The sequence below is a fragment of the Anomaloglossus baeobatrachus genome, chromosome 1 (assembly GCF_048569485.1).
Source record: "Anomaloglossus baeobatrachus isolate aAnoBae1 chromosome 1, aAnoBae1.hap1, whole genome shotgun sequence".
In the NCBI taxonomy this organism is placed as follows: Eukaryota; Metazoa; Chordata; class Amphibia; order Anura; family Aromobatidae; genus Anomaloglossus; species Anomaloglossus baeobatrachus.
The window spans coordinates 972,371,743-972,393,097 of NC_134353.1; the positions used below are offsets into that span (position 1 = coordinate 972,371,743).

Sequence of the window (21,355 nt, forward strand, 5' to 3'; positions counted from 1 at the left end):
CCTATTGAGATTTGCCGTGACGTTGGCAGGGGTGGCTCAAAAAATTGATCAATTATTTGCTAAAAATCTCATTTTTTTTATTGTAGTACAGTTGGAATAAATCTGTGAATTTTCACTTTTTATATGATGCATGCCAATTTCAGATCGTGCTGGCTCCCCTCTCTCTGTTTGGTCGTAGTTATGCTACAAATTCTGGTGGCCGGTCACCACCATGCCATGCACGCCTGATTTTGGTTTGCTATGTATTCCTCCTGTTGGTAGCTGTTCAGATTCAGTTACCTCACCCCTTTCCACAGGCAATGCTAATTAAGCACCATCTTGGATCTGGTCCGCCTTTATCAATGGTTGCTGTTTGGCACTGAGAGGATCAGTTCTGATATAGTCCTGGTATGGTGCAGAGCTTGCTCCACATGCTGGGACCTGGGCTGGCCTCTATCCACAAGCGCCTTTTTTGCAACATAGAAGCGGTTATATACAGGTTACAGGTATGTGTGCTCTATTATGGTTCTGCTTTTAACTTTATCTAGGAGGCCGCATGGCACATGAAATACAGAATGTAGAGTAGGACCCCCCTATTGAGATTTGCCGTGACGTTGGCAGGGGTGGCTCAAAAAATTGATCAATTATTTGCTAAAAATCTCATTTTTTTTATTGTAGTACAGTTGGAATAAATCTGTGAATTTTCACTTTTTATATGATGCATGCCAATTTCAGATCGTGCTGGCTCCCCTCTCAAACACTCAGTGTACCTAGTGGCATCCTATACGTGGCTATTGGACTTTGCTATAGTCCCACTAGTGCCAAGACATTTGCAGCACGTCTGCCTGCGTTGCACACTCCAACTAATTATAACTAAGCCATTATACTAGCAAACACTCAGTGTACCTAGTGGCATCCTATACGTGGCTATTGGACTTTGCTATAGTCCCACTAGTGCCAAGACATTTGCAGCACGTCTGCCTGCGTTGCACACTCCAACTAATTATAACTAAGCCATTATACTAGCAAACACTCAGTGTACCTAGTGGCATCCTATACGTGGCTATTGGACTTTGCTATAGTCCCACTAGTGCCAAGACATTTGCAGCGCGCATCTGCCTGCGTTGCACACTCCAACTAATTATAACTAAGCCATTATACTAGCAAACACTCAGTGTACCTAGTGGCATCCTATACGTGGCTATTGGACTTTGCTATAGTCCCACTAGTGCCAAGACATTTGCAGCGCGCATCTGCCTGCGTTGCACACTCCAACTCATTATAACTAAGCCATTATACTAGCAAACACTCAGTGTACCTAGTGGCATCCTATACGTGGCTATTGGACTTTGCTATAGTCCCACTAGTGCCAAGACATTTGCAGCACGTCTGCCTGCGTTGCACACTCCAACTAATTATAACTAAGCCATTATACTAGCAAACACTCAGTGTACCTAGTGGCATCCTATACGTGGCTAATGGACTTTGCTATAGTCCCACTAGTGCCAAGACATTTGCAGCGCGCATCTGCCTGCGTTGCACACTCCAACTAATTATAACTAAGCCATTATACTAGCAAACACTCAGTGTACCTAGTGGCATCCTATACGTGGCTATTGGACTTTGCTATAGTCCCACTAGTGCCAAGACATTTGCAGCGCGCATCTGCCTGCGTTGCACACTCCAACTAATTATAACTAAGCCATTATACTAGCAAACACTCAGTGTACCTAGTGGCATCCTATACGTGGCTATTGGACTTTGCTATAGTCCCACTAGTGCCAAGACATTTGCAGCACGTCTGCCTGCGTTGCACACTCCAACTAATTATAACTAAGCCATTATACTAGCAAACACTCAGTGTACCTAGTGGCATCCTATACGTGGCTATTGGACTTTGCTATAGTCCCACTAGTGCCAAGACATTTGCAGCGCGCATCTGCCTGCGTTGCACACTCCAACTAATTATAACTAAGCCATTATACTAGCAAACACTCAGTGTACCTAGTGGCATCCTATACGTGGCTATTGGACTTTGCTATAGTCCCACTAGTGCCAAGACATTTGCAGCACGTCTGCCTGCGTTGCACACTCCAACTAATTATAACTAAGTTGCATTGTCAGGGATATTTATTCTTTATTATTCTGCTGTTTATAAAGCTAGACCACCACTGCAATCTTCACCACCTCTCAATTTTTACTACCACATTTTCAGTCCACAATCTTGTCGCAATCAACATGAGTGGCAAAATGACAGATGCTGGTGGAAAGGGGAAGAGGCGTGGTGGAAAAGGCAAAAAAGGTTTTGTCCGTGGGGAAGGTGGCAAAGCTCCATTATCATCTGCTGAAGATAGACCATCTACCAGCAAAAGTAAGATGTCTACTACTTACCGTGGACAATCCGATGTGCTCCCTTTTTTACGGACACGAACAACAGGAAGAAAGGTAGATGATGGGCAAAAAAGGAAAATGCTTGAATGGATCTCAAGTGGTCCAACAAGTGCCCTCTCAGCCACTTCAAGTACCGCATCCAAAAAACACCAGTCCTCTGAGTTGTCATCCCAATCACACTTGATTTCTCCCAGCTCTGAAGTCTCCATCAGCCCTGCACAGTATGGTGGAACTGAGATGGCTGAGTCTGCAGAGCTGTTCAGTCACACTATAGCCTGGGAATCAGAGGTCTGCTCCCAAGCTACACTATGGGGAGATAAGGTATGCACACCAGTGACTATGGAAGGGGAATACATGGAATAGCAGAAACTGCTGTGTGAATACTGACATGAAAAATTCAATAGCTATTTGTAAGAATGAAATGTGAAAAATGGAACCTGCATTACTGCCATGAATATATGAATAAAGAGAAATTTAGCTACTGAATTGATCAATGCAGAAGAGCCCCAACACTACGCCAAAGTATTTCTCTACGTTGGGGTCCCTAGCTTGTGTGTGTCCTCTCATGCAGTTAAAAAACTTACCGTGTATGGGACGCTGAGACCCAGGCTATATATGCGTATAATGTGGATTGGCAATAGGTGTGTATGGGGAGGGTTCACAAACGAAAAACTACTAACATTAAGGAATAACGTTTGGAACTCCATTCTATGTCTGAACTGGGTGCAAAAAACCTAAAAAACATCACTATGGGGAGATAAGGTATGCACACCAGTGACTATGGAAGGGGAATACATGGAATAGCAGAAACTGCTGTGTGAATACTGACATGAAAAATTCAATAGCTATTTGTAAGAATGAAATGTGAAAAATGGAACCTGCATTACTGCCATGAATATATGAATAAAGAGAAATTTAGCTACTGAATTGATCAATGCAGAAGAGTTAACTGCATGAGAGGACACACACAAGCTAGGGACCCCAACGTAGAGAAATACTTTGGCGTAGTGTTGGGGCTCTTCTGCATTGATCAATTCAGTAGCTAAATTTCTCTTTATTCATATATTCATGGCAGTAATGCAGGTTCCATTTTTCACATTTCATTCTTACAAATAGCTATTGAATTTTTCATGTCAGTATTCACACAGCAGTTTCTGCTATTCCATGTATTCCCCTTCCATAGTCACTGGTGTGCATACCTTATCTCCCCATAGTGATGTTTTTTAGGTTTTTTGCACCCAGTTCAGACATAGAATGGAGTTCCAAACGTTATTCCTTAATGCTCCCAAGCTACAGTGAGTACAGAACAGGAAATGGTCTGCAGTGATGCCCAGAACCTTTGTGACTCTGATTCAGGCCGTGAGGACCAAGTTTCTGAGCATAATGTTGACCCTTTGTCACAAACTGTAACACCTGTGGTTATAGACAATGAGGAACATACTGATGAAGATGAGACGCAGATACCCGATTGGGATGACAACTTAAATATTCGGTCAGGGCAAGAAGAGGCTCGGTCTGAGGGGGAGGGGAGTGCAAACACAACAATTGATGATGACGTTCTAGATCCCACCTACTGTCAACCCCCAGTCAGGCACTCGAGGAGGTCAACAGAGGCGGTGGAGGAGGATGCAACCGACGACGAAGTTACCTTGCGCCTTCCTGGACAGAGTCGGAGCACTGGTAGCACGTCTACAACTGCATCCTCAGCCACCACTCTGCCTATGAGCATTATTCGGGGTGGATCAACAGGTCGCATGGCCTCTAAGCCTTGCCTAGCCTGGTCCTTTTTTGACATCGAAAAAGATCGCCCAACTCATGTGATATGTAACATTTGTCATGATTCTCTTAGTAGAGGTCAAAACCTCAGCAGTTTGACAACTTCTTCCATGAATCGTCACATGAATAAATATCATAAGTCCCGGTGGGAAGCTCACCGTGCTGCAATGCGGCCTAGCGGAGCGAACCATCCACCGCCCGCCCCTTCCAGTGCATCCGCGCGCTCTTCATCTTCTAGGACTGTGGGGACAGCTGTCACACCTGTTTTTCCACGCAAAACTTCCACCACTGTAACCGCAACAGGCAGTTTGCTTGGTAGGTCGTCAGTTGGTTTGGAAGGGGAAACAAGTGAGTGTGTACAGCTCTCTCAGACATCGATAGCACCAACGTTGGATCAAGGCAACATCATGTCTCCGCCTGCACTTTCCTCACAAACCTGCATTTTTCCAGGGACACCCTACTCAACACCGTCTACACACAGCAGCCAGATCTCTGTCCCTCAGATGTGGTCAAATAAAAGGCCACTTCCTCCGACCCATGACAAAGCTAAGAGGTTGACTCTATCCCTCTGTAAGCTGTTGGCTACCGAAATGCTGCCTTTCCGCCTAGTGGACACACAGGATTTTAGAGACCTTATGTCTGTCGCTGTGCCCCAGTACCAGATGCCTAGTCGCCACTACTTCTCTAAGAAAGGTGTGACCGCACTACACCAGCATGTCGCACACAACATCACCGCTTCCTTGAGAAACTCTGTGTGTGAACGGGTGCATTTCACCACCGATACTTGGACCAGTAAGCATGGACAGGGACGTTACATGTCGCTGACTGGGCACTGGGTAACTATGGTGATAGATGGTGAAGGGTCTGCTGCACAAGTCTTGCCGTCCCCACGACTTGTGTGTCAATCCTCTGTCTGTCCAAGTTCCGCCACAGCTTCTGCATCCTCCACCTCATCTGGGTCCTCCACCTCCGCCCCAAGCCTGCCTGGTCAGGCCACCAGCGTTCTCACTGCGCAGAAGGAATCACGCAGCCCTCATTACTATGCTGGCAGCAGAGCGCAACGGCATCAGGCGGTCTTTAGCTTGACATGTCTTGGGAATAAGAGTCACACAGCTGAGGAGTTGTGGTCAGCTCTGCGGTCCGAGTTTAATAAATGGTTGTCTCCACTCAAACTGCAGCCTGGTAAGGCCGTGTGCGACAATGCTGCAAACCTGGGTGCGGCACTTCGCCAGGGCGAGGTGTCACAAACCACCGGGGGGGTCACTCAGAAATCCCCCGCGCTGGCTACCAGTACGTCACAATCGGGGGGTAGCAAGGGGGTGTCACCCCTCCTTTATACCTCCCGACAGACAGAGCACATGACGCGCTCTCTAGCGCCCCTCTTATAGTCAGGCCAATTATGGAATTGCCCGACGATAAGCAAGGAGGCCGCTATACTACTTATGCCGATTATTGCAGGGTCCCCGGTGAGAGTAAGGTATATATTCCCCCGACCTCCGCGGGCGGAATATATAAAATCTCCCCGAATCTCACTGGCCTCCCCACAATAATCCTTGGCACAATTCGCTGCCACCAACCGCTTCACGGTAACTATTAGCCGAACACCCAGACGTGGGATTCAAGATCGAGATAACAGAACAGCCCAAGATTAATTATATAATTTAATCAGCCTAAAGCACACTAGAAACTACAATATATACAATAGGGAATCTACAGAATATACATATGTCAGAGTACAGTTACAATCAAAGCATGGGTTACAAACAGGCATACACAGTTCCAGCAGTTACCTTGTTGCGTCTGGCCACAGGGGGGCGCTGTACCCAGGTTTCTAGGATCCTTCCCACAGATGTTTCCTACACGTGCCCCCAGCGAAAAGAACCCTGGAAAAAGGCCGAAGTAGGGTTATCAACCTGGGCAGATCCAGGTCTCCTCCTACCTTCGTGACCTCACAGGGAGCACTGCTCCACCCCTGGCTTGAGTTATGGACAATATCCCAACATGGAATATGGGCCATAACTTTGCCTGGGAGCGTCGTAGGCGGACGCCAACGCTCTCATTGTGACAGTTATGAATTTAGCTACAGAACGAGGGGACTCATGACCTGTCTGCCAGTTCCCCATTGGCTGATATCACGCCTGGGGCATTTCCCAATGTCCTGCTCCCATAAAAAGGGGGTGCCGGCATCGTCCACATGCGGAGACACCATTTTTATGGTTGCCATATTTATCGGAAATATGGCTTGCGAGATATGAACCATTTTTTACTGGAGTCGTTCTGTCTAGCTAGTTCCATAGCCTTGCTAATGAGATACAACTCTTGTTACAGGGTGACGGCAGGGAGTCATCCTGTGTCCATTGTTCCCACACCACCTCATCTCCATATCACAGGACATGGCCATGGAGGTGTAAGTGGAACACTGAGAACAAGAAGGGAGGGGGCACTGCCAGGGAGTGATGAGGGATTATGACTGGAGTCATAATTCATCTTCATATCCCGGGATTTGCCTCACACCTCCCCCCTTTTGAGGGCGCTAGGGGGCAGCACACTCCGGTGTTCCCCCGTGCGCCCGTCCGCGACCTCTCCTTGTCGGGACAGCCCGTCTGCGTTACCGTGGTCACGGCCCCTTTTGTGGCGAATGGTGAAGTTGTATTGCTGGAGCGCAAGGCTCCATCGCAACAATCGCCCATTCGTCCCAGAGACGGTGTGCAACCAGCTGAGGGGATTGTGGTCCGTCTCCACGATGAAGTGGCGCCCGTATAGATAGGGTTGCAGACGCTGCAGGGCCCACACTATGGCCAGGCACTCCTTCTCCATCGTGGAATAGGCAACTTCCCTTGGTAACAGCTTCCTGCTCAGGTACAAGACTGGGTGCTCTTGGCTCGCAGAGTCCACCTGGCTGAGCACCGCACCGAGGCCGAAGTCACTGGCGTCGGTCTGTACTACAAACGGCCGCGTGAAGTCGGCTGCCTGTAGCACGGGCGGGCTGGACAGGGCGTCCTTTAGGGCCCGGAAGGCTGTCTCGCAGTCCATTGTCCAATCGACTGCAGAGGGCAGCTTCTTCTTGGTGAGGTCCGTCAAGGGCTTTGCCAGGCTACTATAGCATGGAACAAACCTCCTATAGTACCCAGCGGTCCCCAAGAAGGACATCACCTGCTTCTTGGTCCTGGGGGTGGGCCAGGATGCGATGGCTTCCACTTTCTCAGGCTCGGGCTTCAGTGTTCTCCCACCTACCCGGTGACCGAGGTACTGGACCTCGCTCATGGCCAGCTGACACTTTCCCGGCTTGATGGTCAAACCTGCCCGGTGGATCCGCCTGAGCACCTGGGCTAGATGCTCTAGGTGGTCCTCCCAGGTGGGACTGAAGACGGCAATGTCATCCAGGTACGCGGCCGCGTACCCTTCAAGTCCCTTGAGCAGGGTGTTGACCATCCGCTGGAAAGTGGCAGGGGCATTCCTCATCCCGAATGGCATCACCGTGGACTCGTACAGTCCAAATGGGGTAATAAAGGCAGAGCGTTCCCTGGCCTTGCGAGTCAGGGGGATCTGCCAATATCCCCGGCTCAGATCCATGATGGTCAGGTACTGAGCCCCGGCCAACTGATCGAGCAGGTCATCGATGCGTGGCATTGGGTACGCATCGGCGACCGTGACCGCATTGAGCCCCCTGTAGTCCACGCAGAACCGAGTGGTTCGGTCCTTCTTAGGGACGAGGACTACCGGCGAGGCCCAAGCGCTGTTGGAGGCCTGGATCACCCCCAGCTTCAGCATCTCGTCAATCTCCTGGCGCATGTGTTGCTGCACCTCCAGGGAGACCCGATATGCTGAACGCCGGATCGGGGGATGATCCCCAGTGTCCACGTGATGGACAGCCAAGTCAGTCCTTCCGGGCTGGTTGGTAAACAACCCCCGGAAGGGGAGGAGGGTGGCCCACAGCTGGGACCGTTGGTCTTCCAAGAGCTGGTGGCCAACCTCCACATCCTCAATGGATCCGCCTGCCCTAACCTGGGCTAGCATATCCAAGAGGGTTTCCGCTTCTCCCTCCTCGGGCAGGTTGCACACGGGGAGCGCACATGCCTCCCGCTCATGATGTGCCTTCATCATGTTCACATGGAAGGGCTTCCGCCTTCCACGGGCAGGGTCCAGGGTGACCAGGTACGTCACAGGGTTGAGCTGCTGGTACACGAGGTATGGGCCTTCCCAGGCTGCCTGAAGCTTGTCCTGTGGTACGGGGACCAGTACCCACACCTTTTGACCCACTTGGTAGGTCCTCTCACAAGCGTTCTGGTCGTACCAACGCTTCTGATCGGCCTGGGCTTGAGCCATATTGTCGTGTACCAGTTGCGTCAAGGCCTGCATTTTGTCCCGGAAGCGCATGACATACTCGATAACCGACACTCCAGGGGTGGCCAAATCCCCTTCCCAAGCCTCTTTCACCAGAGCCAGGGGGCCCCGCACACGTCGCCCGTACAGGAGCTCAAACGGTGAGAATCCTGTTGAGGCCTGTGGAACCTCCCGGTAAGCAAATAACAGGTGTGGGAGATACCGCTCCCAGTCACGCCCATGGGAGTCGACCAACATCTTAAGCATCTGCTTTAAGGTGCCATTGAACCGCTCGCACAGGCCATTAGTCTGTGGATGGTACGGGCTGGCCACCAGATGTCGCACCTGGACTTGCTTACAGAGGGCCTCCATCAGCTGGGACATGAATTGGGTCCCCCGGTCAGTGAGCATTTCCTGGGGAAAACCCACTCGGGAGAAAATCTCCAGCAATGCGGTGGCCACCTTGTCAGCCCGAATGGACGACAAGGCCACTGCTTCTGGGTACCGGGTGGCATAGTCCACTACCGTCAGTAGGAAGCGTTTCCCGGAGCTGCTGGGGATGGCCAGCGGGCCGACCAGATCCACAGCCACCCTCCTGAAAGGCTCATCGATGATTGGCAGAGATACTAGTGGGGCTTTGGGGCGTGGCCCCGCCTTCCCCACTCTCTGACAGGTTTCACACGAACGGCAGTAGGCAGCCACATCGGCCCCCATTTTTGGCCAGTAGAAATGCTGGTTTAACCTGGCCTTGGTCTTAGCGATCCCTAGGTGTCCGGCCATCGGAATCTCATGTGCGATCCGCAACAACTCCGTCCGGAACGGATAGGGTACCACCAACTGTCGGTCCCTGGGCCACGCCTCCGGTGAACCCTGCTGGACCGTGGCCCGGTACAGCCGTCCTTGGTCCCAGACCACTCGCTCCGGGTCCGAGTCCGAGGGAGGCTGTGCCGCCTGCTCCTTTAGAGCTTTCAGGCTGTCGTCAGCTTCTAACGCTGCCTGAAACCCCTGACCAGATGTGGCCAGAATCGACGAGACTGTCACATCTTCGGTCAGTACCCCGGGACCTGTGTCCTGGCCTCCACCTGACTCGGCTGCCACTTGGTCAGAAGGGGAAGAGCTATCGGACCTCCGGGAGGCCCCTTGGCTTCCAGCACTCCCACTGCGGGTGACAGCGCCCACAGCCGCTGCGACCGTGGGTCGTGCCTGCTCCTCCTCCGTTCCTGACCAAGTCGCCGGTTCAGGCAGACCTACCTGGCTTCCTGACACCCCGGTTGTGGGGGAACCCTGCACCGAGATCTTACCTGGGAGCACTTCCGCTCCTGGACCGGCCCCAATCTCACCTGCCTGTTCCCCCTCTGCAGCAACAGAACTCCGCTGTGAAATCTCTGGGGACCCCACATTTGCTGTGGTAGCCCCCACCCCACACACTGGTCCTCCCCCTGCAGCACCCTGCTCTCTGCTTATCCCTGCAGAGGGCAACAGATCCCAGCTCACAGGCTGGTTACTTGTAGAGGCATTGTCACACCTTTCCCTGACCCCCTCCCCTCCTGTCACAGCTGCAGCTGCGTGTGTGTCTATGGTGTCTGTGCAAGCAGAAATATCAGAGTTCACTCCCTCCTCCCTTACATCATTCATAGATAACACATTAACATTGTCAGGAGTCATGTCAGTACGGGCTGAAGGTTCAGCCCTTGGTTGGGGCCCAAACTGGGAGGTTATCTGCCCCAAATCTGTCCCAAGTAGCACGTTTGCAGGGATCCGATCAGTTACCCCCACCTCCCTCACCCCTCGCCCTGCGCCCCAGTCCACATAAATGTCAGCAACAGGCAGCGCCGGGTCAATGCCTCCAATCCCGGAGACAGCGAGGGTTTTTCCAGGGATCAAGTCTTGGGGGGACACCATCTCAGGCCGCACCAGAGTCACCTCCGAGGCGCTGTCTCGCAGTCCTATGGTCACAGACTGGCCGACGGTGACAGGTTGGAAGCTGTCCAGGGACCTACCACCACCCCCACCCACACAATACACCTTGGGCGGCCCTTGGGACGGGGACGGAGCCGGGGCCTTGGGACGCTGAGGGCACATGGCCTTGAAGTGTCCAGGTAGGTTGCACTGGTGGCACCGTCTTGGTTCCGCCACGGGCCTGGAGAGGGGAGTTGAGGGGGACACCCCCTGCAGTCTAGGGGCAGGTGGGGCAGTCGCAGAATTCATCTTACCCCCTCTCCAGGTGCTGCTGGTGGCCGCTCTCCTGGCCTCAGGGGCCCGGTTGTTGGTGTAGTCATCGGCAAGGGCAGCTGTAGCCGTGGACCCCTTTGGCTTCTGGTCTCGGATGAACTGGCGGAGATCCTCAGGGCAGTTCCACAAGAGTTGCTCCGTGATGAACAAGTCCAGGATCTCCGGTCCGGTGGAAAGCTGCAGGCCTTGGGTCCAGTGGTCGGCAGCTCGGGCAAGTGCCCGCCGGTGGTCAGCCCAGGAGTCCTTTGGTCCCTTCTGTAGGCTCCGGAACTTCTTGCGGTAGGACTCTGGAGTGAGGTTGTACTGTTGGATCAGGGCCCGCTTGATGGTGTCGTAGCCCTGATCTGCCTCAGCAGGCAAGTCCCCAAGGACATCCAGGGCCTTACCCCTTAAACGGGGGGTCAGGTATTTGGCCCACTGGTCCTTGTCCAGATGGTGCTGCAAGCAAGTCCGTTCAAAAGCAGTCAAGAAAGAGTCCAAGTCTCCATCCTTCTCCAGCACTGGGAAGTCCTCAACACGGACCTTTGGAAGTTTGGTGTCTTGAAGGTCACGTGTGGCTGATGAGGGCTGGAGCTTGGCTAGATGCAGCTGGTAGTCACGGTCTGCCTGTCGCTCCGCAGCCTCACGCTCTGCCTGGCGCTCTTCACGCGCTGCTTGCCGCTCCGCAGCCTCAGCATCACGCGCTGCCTGCCGCTCTGCCCTGCGCTCTGCCAGGAGTTCCTTGTAGCCCTTCTGGTCTCCAGCCTGGAGAAGGGCCATAGCCATTTGAAGAAGGCTATCCGAGCCTCCCAGGCTCGGTGGAATGGCACGTGGTGATCTGCGGCCCGCTGCGGAGCCTGGTGCTTCACTGTCCATTGCAGAGCGGAGGGCTGGCATCTGGCTCGTTGAGGACCCTTGGGTGAGCTGCTCCTCATCTTGTCCATAATTGCTAGGTTGTGCAATGTCCTCTGCAGAGCTGTTTTCTGGCGTCGAGCTCCTGGAGGACTCGTGGCAACCTCCTCATTGCTGTCCACAGCACCGTCCTCCCTCTCTTCGGCTCCTGCCTTAGCATTGGCCAGTTGCATAGCTCTGCTCCTGGTGCCATCAGCCATTCTTGCAGACTTTTGGTCACTGACACAGAACTGACACCTGATGCCTCCACACACCTTACAGTATCTGCACTCTGACACTCTAGTGTTGAGCTAGTCTGAAGACCCCAGCAGCCACAGCTGCTGCAGGCAGTCTTTAGTGTCTGGGAGTATGGGTCTCACACTCACACACACTATTATCTCGATCCCACCGCTATGCCACCAATATGTCACAAACCACCGGGGGGGTCACTCAGAAATCCCCCGCGCTGGCTACCAGTACGTCACAATCGGGGGGTAGCAAGGGGGTGTCACCCCTCCTTTATACCTCCCGACAGACAGAGCACATGACGCGCTCTCTAGCGCCCCTCTTATAGTCAGGCCAATTATGGAATTGCCCGACGATAAGCAAGGAGGCCGCTATACTACTTATGCCGATTATTGCAGGGTCCCCGGTGAGAGTAAGGTATATATTCCCCCGACCTCCGCGGGCGGAATATATAAAATCTCCCCGAATCTCACTGGCCTCCCCACAATAATCCTTGGCACAATTCGCTGCCACCAACCGCTTCACGGTAACTATTAGCCGAACACCCAGACGTGGGATTCAAGATCGAGATAACAGAACAGCCCAAGATTAATTATATAATTTAATCAGCCTAAAGCACACTAGAAACTACAATATATACAATAGGGAATCTACAGAATATACATATGTCAGAGTACAGTTACAATCAAAGCATGGGTTACAAACAGGCATACACAGTTCCAGCAGTTACCTTGTTGCGTCTGGCCACAGGGGGGCGCTGTACCCAGGTTTCTAGGATCCTTCCCACAGATGTTTCCTACACGTGCCCCCAGCGAAAAGAACCCTGGAAAAAGGCCGAAGTAGGGTTATCAACCTGGGCAGATCCAGGTCTCCTCCTACCTTCGTGACCTCACAGGGAGCACTGCTCCACCCCTGGCTTGAGTTATGGACAATATCCCAACATGGAATATGGGCCATAACTTTGCCTGGGAGCGTCGTAGGCGGACGCCAACGCTCTCATTGTGACAGTTATGAATTTAGCTACAGAACGAGGGGACTCATGACCTGTCTGCCAGTTCCCCATTGGCTGATATCACGCCTGGGGCATTTCCCAATGTCCTGCTCCCATAAAAAGGGGGTGCCGGCATCGTCCACATGCGGAGACACCATTTTTATGGTTGCCATATTTATCGGAAATATGGCTTGCGAGATATGAACCATTTTTTACTGGAGTCGTTCTGTCTAGCTAGTTCCATAGCCTTGCTAATGAGATACAACTCTTGTTACAGGGTGACGGCAGGGAGTCATCCTGTGTCCATTGTTCCCACACCACCTCATCTCCATATCACAGGACATGGCCATTAAGGTGTAAGTGGAACACTGAGAACAGGAAGGGAGGGGGCACTGCCAGGGAGTGATGAGGGATTATGACTGGAGTCATAATTCATCTTCATATCCCGGGATTTGCCTCACACGAGGTGACACACGTACCTTGTATGGCTCACGTGTTGAACCTTGTCGTCCAGCAATTTTTAACACACTATCCCGGCCTAGATGGCCTTCTGAACAGGGCACGAAAACTGTCAGCTCACTTCCGCCGTTCAAGCGCCGCAGCTGAGCGACTTGCATCGCTCCAGAAGTCTTTCGTCATGTCATGACGTATAGCCTGGGCCAACGAGACGCAGAGGTGGGGCAGATCACCCTGATGGAGTGGTCTCAGATCAAGGACCTATGCACCCTTCTGCACAGTTTCGACATGGCGACGAATATGTTTAGCTCTGACAATGCCATTATCAGCATGACGATTCCAGTCATTTACATGCTGGAGCACACGCTAAACACTATTCGGAGTCAGGGGGTGGGACAACATGAAGGGGAGGAACTACAGGAGGATTCATATGTGCAAGGGACAACAACATCACCAAGGTCCAGACGTTCATCATCACCAACGCAGCAGGCATGGGACCATGGGGGACAGGGATCGACAAGGGCGCATAGTAGCAGGCGAAATGTTGAGCAAGGTGCAGGAGAACATGAAGAAATGGAGGACGAACTGTCCATGGACATGGAAGACTCAGCGGATGAGGGAGACCTTGGTCAAATTTCAGTTGAAAGAGGTTGGGGGGAGATGTCAGAGGAAGAAAGAACGGGTAGCACCTCTATGCCACAAACACAGCGTGGACTTGGTCCGCATGGCTGCGCAAGACACATGAGTGCCTTTTTGTTGCACTACCTCCAACATGACTCTCGTATTGTCAAAATTAGAAGTGATGATGACTACTGGATTGCCACACTATTAGATCCCCGGTACAAGTCCAAATTTTGTGACATAATTCCAGCCATAGAAAGGGACGCACGTATGCAGGAGTATCAGCAGAAGCTGTTACTCGATCTTAGCTCGGCTTTTCCACCAAACAACCGTGCAGGTGCAGGGAGGGAATCTCCCAGTTGTAACTTGACAAACATGGGACGGTCTCGTCATCTTCAACAGTCTACCCGTACCAGTAGCACTGTATCTGGTGCCGGTAACAGCAATTTTATGGAATCTTTTCATAATTTTTTTAGACCCTCTTTTGCAAGGCCACCAGAGACAACAAGTCTGACACATAGTCAACGGCTGGAGAGGATGATACAGGAGTATCTCCAAATGAACATCGATGCCATGACTGTGCAACTGGAGCCTTGCTCCTTTTGGGCTTCAAACCTAGAAAAATGGCCAGAGCTCGCAACTTACGCCTTGGAGATTTTGTCGTGTCCAGCTGCCAGCGTTGTCTCTGAACGTGTCTTCAGTGCTGCTGGGTGTGTGCTGACAGATAAGCGCACGCGTCTGTCCAGTGACAATGTGGACAGACTGACGTTCATCAAAATGAACAAGTCATGGATCCAGAAGGAATTTACTACCCCTGTGTCATCCTGGGGAGAGTAAATGCTTGTGGATTTGGAATGTGCTTGATGCAAATCAAAACATCATGTTTGCAACTAGGGCACAAGTGCTGCCACTGATAAGGTGTCTGTGTGGCCCAATTTTTGGAAAAAAGGGAGACTCCGCTTGGAGTAACCCTTGCTTGCTGTGTTTTTAAAAGAAGCCAAGATGAACAGAGCTGGGATCAGGAAAGACTTTGCTACCTACCCCGGTGTCATCCTGGGGACGGATAAGAATGGCGTATTTTTGAATGTGCTTGCTGCAAATCTAGCTGTGAATTGTACAACTGGGGCCCAACTGCTGCCACTGAATGGGTGGGTGGGTGTGGGGCCCAATTTTTGGAAAAAAAGGGAGACTATGCTTGGAGTCACCTTGCGGTGTTTTACATGATTTTAGAATGGCGTGCCATGCCTATATCTGTGTCTCCTCCTCTTTTTCCTTGTCCAGCTGTTTTGTTTTCGCATGAGTATATGTCCTTGTCACTTTCCAATGTGTTTGAGTTGTTTGTCACCTTTTGGACACCTTTGAGGGTGTTTTCTAGGTGTTTTTCTGTGTTTGTGATTGCCTGCCATTGTTTCCTATTGGCTCGAGTTCGGTTCGTCGAACGTTCGACGAGCCGAACTCGAACGGGAGGTCCGTTCGGCGAACCGACCTCGAGCCGAACCGGGACCGGTTCGCTCATCTCTACTAAGGACATAAAAGCTTAAATGTTGATTTCATTGAAATAACCGCACCCCATGACACTAGTCCAATCTGTGAAAAGATGCACTTATTTAAAGCACCCCTCCAGCGTCTGGTTTTATTTCCGTGTTGTAGTGGTGTTTAAATCCGAGATAACATTTTTATCTGTAAAAAAATCCAAAAATGGCCTTTTTTACCATCTCCCAAAGATCCATAAAGATCTGAATAATCCTCCAGGGCAGCCCATTTTTTCAGGCATTGATTCCAAGACTTCCAATTTGGCCTCCTATAGCCACAGATTATGCATGTTCACATCCAAAATGTAGCCAGCTATTTAAGGGATTCCTCGCAATTAACCTCCTTGATCAAAGAGATTCCCTGCAAGGACTCAGCCCTTTATTCGAATATCCTCCACAATTTGGGGTTTATGTGTTTCAACCATTTTTTGGAACCTGATACAAGGATTCCTAACATATAAGCATTTATTCTACAAGGCATGGTGTTATGAACTGGTAACCGATGACTATCACAAAAAATCCCATTAAACAGGAAAAAATAAAACCACAAGAGTAGTTGGAAACTGAGCTGACCGCAATCCCCTATCTATCGGACAACACAAGAAGTAGCAGTAGGATGTTCCTTACACACCTAGACACCTCGTCGAGAATCTTGCTACACCTCAAAGATAGAAATGAGGAATCCTGACTTGCCTCAGAGCAGTCCCCAAAGAAATAGCAAGCCCCCAACATATAAAGCCAATGGTGATGTAAGAAAACACAATACACAGATAGGAAATATAGATTAGCAAAGGTGAGACCCGACTTACTAGATACAACAGGAGAGAAAAGTTAACTGATTGCAGCCATAAAAAAACACTGTAAAAAATACCAAATTCCTGATAGAAAAAATTCTCTAAGACCACATGGTCTCTCTCTCACTATATTAGGTACTCTTGTGCCAGACACTTTAAACAGAACTGCAGATATATTGGGAAGAAACAAAATCACATAACAAATAATATTGGCGTCCTGCAGAGTATAAAGAACCCTGAGCCCTGTCTCCAGTCAGTCTAAGCTGGCGGCCTGCAGGGTATCCGGATCCATGAGCCTTGTCTCCAGTCAGTCTAAGCTGGCGGCCTGCAGGGTATCCGGATCCATGAGCCTTGTCTCCAGTCAGTCTAAGCTGGCGGCCTGCAGAGTATCCGGATCCCCGAGCCCTGTCTCCAGTCAGTCTAAGCTGGCGGCCTGCAGGGTATCCAGATCCATGAGCCTTGTCTCCAGTCAGTCTAATCTGGCGGCCTGCAGAGTACCCGGATGTTGGAGCCCCGTTTCCAGTCAGTCTATGCTGGCTGCCTGCAGGATATCCAGATCCCTGAGCCCTGTCTCCGGTCAGTCTAAGCTGGTGGCCTGCAGAGTATACGGACCCCTGAGTCCTATCTCCAGTCAGTCTAAGCTGGCTGCCTGCAGGGTATCCAGACCCCTGAGCCCTGTCTCCGGTCAGTCTAAGCTGGCGGCCTGCAGAGCATCCGGATCTCTGAGCCCTGTCTCCAGTCAGTCTAAGCTGGCGGCCTGCAGAGTATCCGGATCCCTGAGCCCTGTCTCCAGTCAGTCTAAGCTGGTGGCCTGCAGAGTATCCGGACCCCTGAGTCCTATCTCCAGTCAGTATAAGCTGGCGGCCTGCAGAGTATCCGGACCCCTGAGTCCTATCTCCAGTCAGTATAAGCTGGCGGCCTGCAGAGTATCCGGATCCCTGAGTCCTATCTCCAGTCAGTATAAGCTGGTGGCCTGCAGAGTATCCGGATCTCGATATCCAGTCATTGTCTCTTACCGGCAGGATGGACATCTCGTCTTCTACCTTGGCCAGAGTGGCCGATCTCCCCTCACAGTCACCCAAAGCAAAAATCCTCGATTTCTTCTGAGTGGACAAGTAGTAACACAGTGCCCCGATCTGATGCCACCCCGGGGGGCAAAAGTCAATGCCATCTGAAGGGTTCCCTACCAACACAAGAAGTATTTATTATTCATCTTGTGGCAGATAGCATGTATACAGTGCTGAGTATAAATGAGTACAAACCCTACATACAGTTAGGTCCAGAAATCTTTGGACAGTGACACAATTTTCGCGAGTTGGGCTCTGCATGCCACCACATTGGATTTGAAATGAAACCTCTACAACAGAATTCAAGTGCAGATTGTAACGTTTAATTTGAAGGTTTGAACAAAAAGATCTGATAGAAATTGTAGGAATTGTACACATTTCTTTACAAACACTCCACATTTTAGGAGGTCAAAAGTAATTGGACAAATTAACCAAACCCAAAAAAAAAATTTTTATTTTCAATATTTTGTTGCGAATCCTTTGGAGGCAATCACTGCCTTAAGTCTGGAACCCATGGACATCACCAAACGCTGGGTTTCCTCCTTAATGCTTTGCCAGGCGTTTACAGCCGCAGCCTTCAGGTCTTGCTTGTTTGTGGGTCTTTCCGTCTTAAGTCTGGATTTGAGCAAGTGAAATGCATGCTCAATTGGGTTAAGATCTGGTGATTGACTTGGCCATTGCAGAATGTTCCACTTTTTTGCACTCATGAACTCCTGGGTAGCTTTGGCTGTATGCTTGGGGTCATTGTCCATCTGTACTATGAAGCGCCGTTCGATCAACTTTGCGGCATTTGGCTGAATCTGGGCTGAAAGTATATCCCGGTACACTTCAGAATTCATCCGGCTACTCTTGTCTGCTGTTATGTCATCAATAAACACAAGTGACCCAGTGCCATTGAAAGCCATGCATGCCCATGCCATCACGTTGCCTCCACCATGTTTTACAGAGGATGTGGTGTGCCTTGGATCATGTGCCGTTCCCTTTCTTCTCCTAACTTTTTTCTTCCCATCATTCTGGTACAGGTTGATCTTTGTCTCATCTGTCCATAGAATACTTTTCCAGAACTGAGCTGGCTTCATGAGGTGTTTTTCAGCAAATGTAACTCTGGCCTGTCTATTTTTGGAATTGATGAATGGTTTGCATCTAGATGTGAACCCTTTGTATTTACTTTCATGGAGTCTTCTCTTTACTGTTGACTTAGAGACAGATACACCTACTTCACTGAGAGTGTTCTGGACTTCAGTTGATGTTGTGAACGGGTTCTTCTTCACCAAAGAAAGTATGCGGCGATCATCCACCACTGTTGTCATCTGTGGACGCCCAGGCCTTTTTGAGTTCCCAAGCTCACCAGTCAATTCCTTTTTTCTCAGAATGTACCCGACTGTTGATTTTGCTACTCCAAGCATGTCTGCTATCTCTCTGATGGATTTTTTCTTTTTTTTCAGCCTCAGGATGTTCTGCTTCACCTCAATTGAGAGTTCCTTAGACCGCATGTTGTCTGGTCACAGCAACAGCTTCCAAATGCAAAACCACACCTGTAATCAACCCAAGACCTTTTAACTACTTCATTGATTATAGGTTAACGAGGGAGACGCCTTCAGAGTTAATTGCAGCCCTTAAAGTCCCTTGTCCAATTACTTTTGGTCCCTTGAAAAAGAGGAGGCTATGCATTACAGAGCTATGATTCCTAAACCCTTTCTCCGATTTGGATGTGAAAACTCTCATATTGCAGCTGGGAGTGTGCACTTTCAGCCCATATTATATATAGAATTGTATTTCTGAACATGTTTTTGTAAACAGCTAAAATAAAACTTGTCTCACTGTCCAAATATTTCTGGACCTAACTGTATACAGTGCTCAGTATAAATGAGTACACCCACTATATATACAGTGCTCAGTATAAATGACCCCCTATATATGCAGTGATCAAGATACACGAGTACACCAACTATATATACAGTACTCAGCATAAATAAGTCCACCGGTTGTGATGGTGGGATATGGTGGTTCATGTACCATTTTGTGTAGGTTCATGTTTTAGGCGTGGTTCACTGTCCATTCTGTATTCCTTGTGTGTACATTGTCCTGTTTGCAGGTCTAATCCCTCCCCTGCCGGGCTTTTGTTCCTAAATCTGGGGAGGGGGCCTGGGATCCACCTAAACTTTCTGCTTACCTGAAGAATTGGTCAGTCTGGCTGAGCAGGAGAAGAGAGAAGAGAAGACTGATCCTCTGGGCGGAAGCTGCGGCTCCTCAGAGAGACCGGACATTTGTTTATCGCTTTCTGGGTTATATTCGGGTTTCTTTACCCTCTGTGTGGTGGATTATGTTATGGACCGTTTGATTTGCTTGGAATAAATATTCTTGGATTGTACCGCCATCTCTCGCTCTGCTGATTGTGTGATATGGGAGAAGGACCCCGCCACACCCCCTATATATACAGTGCTCAATTTATATGAGTACACTTTATATACTCCATGCTCAGTATAAATGAGTAGATGTGTGATGTGTTGGGGGCACATGAGCTGCTGGTGTTGGGGGCACATGAGCTGCTGGTGTCAGGGGGCACATGAGCTGCTGGTGTTGGGGGCACATGAGCTGCTGGTGTTGGGGGCACATGAGCTGCTGGTGTCGGGGGCACATGAGCTGCTGGTGTCAGGGGGCACATGAGCTGCTGGTGTCAGGGGGCACATGAGCTGCTGGTGTTGGGGGCACATGAGCTGCTGGTGTCGGGGGCACATGAGCTGCTGGTGTTGGGGGCACATGAGCTGCTGGTGTCGGGGGCACATGAGCTGCTAGTGTCGGGGGCACATGAGCTGCCGGTGTCGGGGGGCACATGAGCTGCTGGTGTTGGGGGCACATGAGCTGCTGGTGTTGGGGGCACATGAGCTGCTGGTGTCGGGGGCACATGAGCTGCTGGTGTCAGGGGCGCATGAGCTGCTGGTGTCGGGGGCACAAGAGCTGCTGATGTCGGGGGCACATGACCTGCTGGTGTTGGGGGCACATGACCTGCTGGTGTTGGGGGCACATGACCTGCTGGTGTCGGGGGGTCACACGAGCTGCTGGTGTCGGGGGCACATGACCTGCTGGTGTCTGGGGGTCACACGAGCTGCTGGTGTCGGGGGCACATGACCTGCTGGTGTTGGGGGCACATGACCTGCTGGTGTCGGGGGTCACATGAGCTGCTGGTGTTGGGGGCACATGACCTGCTGGTGTTGGGGGCACATGACCTGCTGGTGTCGGGGGGTCACACGAGCTGCTGGTGTCGGGGGCACATGACCTGCTGGTGTCTGGGGGTCACACGAGCTGCTGGTGTCGGGGGCACATGACCTGCTGGTGTTGGGGGCACATGACCTGCTGGTGTCGGGGGGTCACATGAGCTGCTCGTGTCTGGGCCACATGAGTTGCTGGTGTCGGGGGGTCACACGAGCTGCTGGTGTTGGGGGTACATGAGCTGCTAATGTCGGGGGTCATATATACACCCCCACCCCTCAAACTGACATTATACATACACCTGCACCCCTGACATACACCTACTTCATACTGATTCTATACACACATTTCTATCTTTAATACTCAGATCATATATGTACCTCAACTCATCATACTAGCCCCATATATACACTTCTACCCCTGACAATGACCATACATGCACCTATACTCCTCACACTTACACCTTACATACACATATACCACTTGTACTGACACTATACATACATGTGTTCCCCTTACACTGACACCATATATACACCCCCATCCTCAATACTGACACCACACATACCTGTATACCTCTGATACTGACACAGTATATACACGTGTACCCCTGATACTGACACCTCACATACACCTTTACCCCCGATACTGACACCTCACATACACCTTTACCCCTGATACTGACACTGTATATACACAAGTACACCTGATACTGACACCTCACATACACGTGTACCCCTGATACTGACACCTCACATACACCTTTATCCATGATACTGACACCTCACATACACCTTTACCCCTGATACTGACACCTCACATACACCTTTACCCCCGATACTGACACCCCACATACACCTTTACCCC

The 21,355-nt window shown here is 50.7% G+C and overlaps 1 protein-coding gene across 2 annotated transcripts in view; it reads right to left on the minus strand.

Annotated features, from left to right (window-relative positions):
• The window catches only part of LOC142302968 (uncharacterized), a 324,150-nt gene that overhangs the window by 38,365 nt on the left and 264,430 nt on the right, over window positions 1-21,355 (minus strand). For both annotated transcript variants that reach the window (XM_075344072.1, XM_075344079.1), the window contains one exon: window positions 17,228-17,394. In XM_075344072.1, the coding sequence (XP_075200187.1) occupies window positions 17,228-17,394 (167 nt within the window). The remainder of the gene's footprint in view (window positions 1-17,227; window positions 17,395-21,355) is intronic.